This window comes from Panthera uncia, chromosome E1 (assembly GCF_023721935.1).
Source record: "Panthera uncia isolate 11264 chromosome E1, Puncia_PCG_1.0, whole genome shotgun sequence".
NCBI lineage: Eukaryota > Metazoa > Chordata > Mammalia > Carnivora > Felidae > Panthera > Panthera uncia.
Genome location: NC_064814.1, coordinates 3,530,570 through 3,532,692, shown reverse-complemented (window position 1 = coordinate 3,532,692; position 2,123 = coordinate 3,530,570). Strand labels below are relative to the sequence as shown.

At 50.9% G+C, this 2,123-nt stretch overlaps 2 protein-coding genes across 3 annotated transcripts in view; one reads left to right on the top strand and one right to left on the bottom strand.

Annotated features, from left to right (window-relative positions):
- Positions 1–2,123, top strand: part of PGS1 (phosphatidylglycerophosphate synthase 1) — a 339,697-nt gene that overhangs the window by 106,686 nt on the left and 230,888 nt on the right. The gene's annotated exons all lie outside the window — the stretch shown is intronic.
- DNAH17 (dynein axonemal heavy chain 17) overlaps positions 1–2,123 on the bottom strand; it is a 101,423-nt gene that overhangs the window by 72,109 nt on the left and 27,191 nt on the right. For both annotated transcript variants that reach the window (XM_049635566.1, XM_049635567.1), the window contains exon 18: positions 1,438–1,581. In XM_049635566.1, coding sequence (XP_049491523.1) covers positions 1,438–1,581 — 144 coding nt within the window. The remainder of the gene's footprint in view (positions 1–1,437; positions 1,582–2,123) is intronic.

Sequence of the window (2,123 nt, the reverse complement as noted above, 5' to 3'; positions counted from 1 at the left end):
GAGCCACCCAGGCGCCCCAGAAGAAATTATTAATATGATTAGTTTTGTCATGTTTCATGGGGACCTTTTTAATGTCCCTCTTTTATCTTTCATGGCAAAATTGGCTTGTGGCCAATTAGTGAAGCAACTAAAACACCTGCTGTGGAATACCAGCCACCAGGTGGGTCGGCCTCAGCTGTGCCCCAGCAAGGACAGCAAACCACTGGACTTCCCGTTCATAAAGCACGTGTGCACCGCAACCCTGTCTGTTCCTGGATCCCCCTTGCGAGGCTGCATGGCTATGGGTGATGGCCTCATTTGTAGGGTGACCCGATGGAGGTTAGCCCCACACCAGCGATGCTCCCAGGATGGGCCAAGGCCCACGGGTGGCCATGAAATCCACTCCACGGCTACTAGTGTTCTTCTAAACACAGTCCCACGATGGCCCTGTGGGCGATTGACTTGAGAACCCAATACAACCAATGGATGGCGTCTACTGGTGTTTAAGTGAATTGCTAACTGGCACAAAAGGTCAGTTGCCACCAACTCAGATGACCAGCCTTTTCTAAAGCCTCCGACTCAGGGCTCTGCTCTTGCTGCTGGGCCGCGTGCAAATATGGGGACTCCCTGGGACTTTTGGAGAAGGACATTTTGTCATCAGGGGATCGTCATGGCTTTGATGGTGACTATAAATTACAGAACTTGCTGACATTTTGCATCACTGTGGGTTGCTTGGTGAACCTTAGAGTCGGTAGTAACGATGACAATCCATCAACAGAATTTTGGGTCTGTGATTGTCTGGTGACACCCGGCCTTTGAGACGTATGTGCTGGGCTCAAGCATGAACCATCCATCTCTGCAGCTGGCACGAGGGCGCCTCGCTGTCCTTCCCACTGTCTTCCCAGTGGGTGCACTGGGTGGGCCGGGGGACCTTGATCTTGCCCTACCAGCATATTCAATACCATTTGGGAACTACTGTAATGAAAAAGACATGGCTCGGGGAGGGCTGACCCACAGGGAAAACGATGGAGAACATTCCGGGATGAAATCAACCAGCACGTCCTCTTTGCCAACCCGCTTTACTCTCCTGCCTGCCCTGCGGAGGGTTGAGTCGGTTGGTAGCTGATGTTGCCGACAGGAGGGTACACCCTGCCCAATCCGTAAGACCAGGGGGGCAGCGGTGCCTGCTTTCCCTCACCTAGCAGCAAGGCAGGGCCTGGCCGATGTATGGTGACCAGATGCCCTGAGTGTTGGGGCCTGAAGAGGGTCCTGGCATGCAGGAATTTCAGGTTCGAGTCCAGGGTGAGGAGTGCCCCCTACGCAGGTTTTAATGTCTGTTTACTTGTAACGTGATAGCCTGGTCTATGCAAACTATAGATAGCAAAGTAGACCTTATTTTACAGTTACAATACCGTAAGTACGGCACAAATGTATGTGTAGCTTATGTTTATAACTCACATCCGTGACCATGTTGTCCATTAGGTAATTCAGAGATTTGCAGATGAAATGGTCAAATTCGTCCAGGACCATGTCGTCAATGTAGTTGACGTAGTCTTTCCAGGACTGGCTCGTCGTATCTGCTCTGAACAGCTCAGCATTTTCCTGCGAACAGAACCACACAGTCGGCTGATGCTTCATGGATTCACCTGCTCCTTCTTTAACCAACTCACTAGGGGACTCTCCGGGCTACTCTTGTCCCTGTTCACATACTCCAGGCACACAGGGTTGCTTTTAGCTTCTTGAAAGTGCCGGGCTCTTTTCTACGTCAGAGCCTTCCCACAGGCTGCTTCCCATTCTTGCCAAGCCTTCCTTCTTCTAACCTTTTAGGTTTCAGCCCAAATGTTACCTCCTCACAAAGGAAAGCCCCCCCCCCCCCCCCCCCATTGACCACACCCTATTCATCTCAGATTTGGCTTCTGTTCCTGCCTCTTACCTGTAATCCCTCTAGCAATCCATTATTTGTGCCTACTATAGCACAGATGACAACCCTGAATTATTTTATTTGTGTTTAGTCTGTACCTCCCCTTAATACCAAGCTACATGAGTTCATGGATTGACTGTCCTTTCCACCACTGTACCTTCAGCTTGTGGCAGGGTGCTTGGGACAAAGCAGGAGCTGGTGAATGGATGGATGGGTGGGTGGA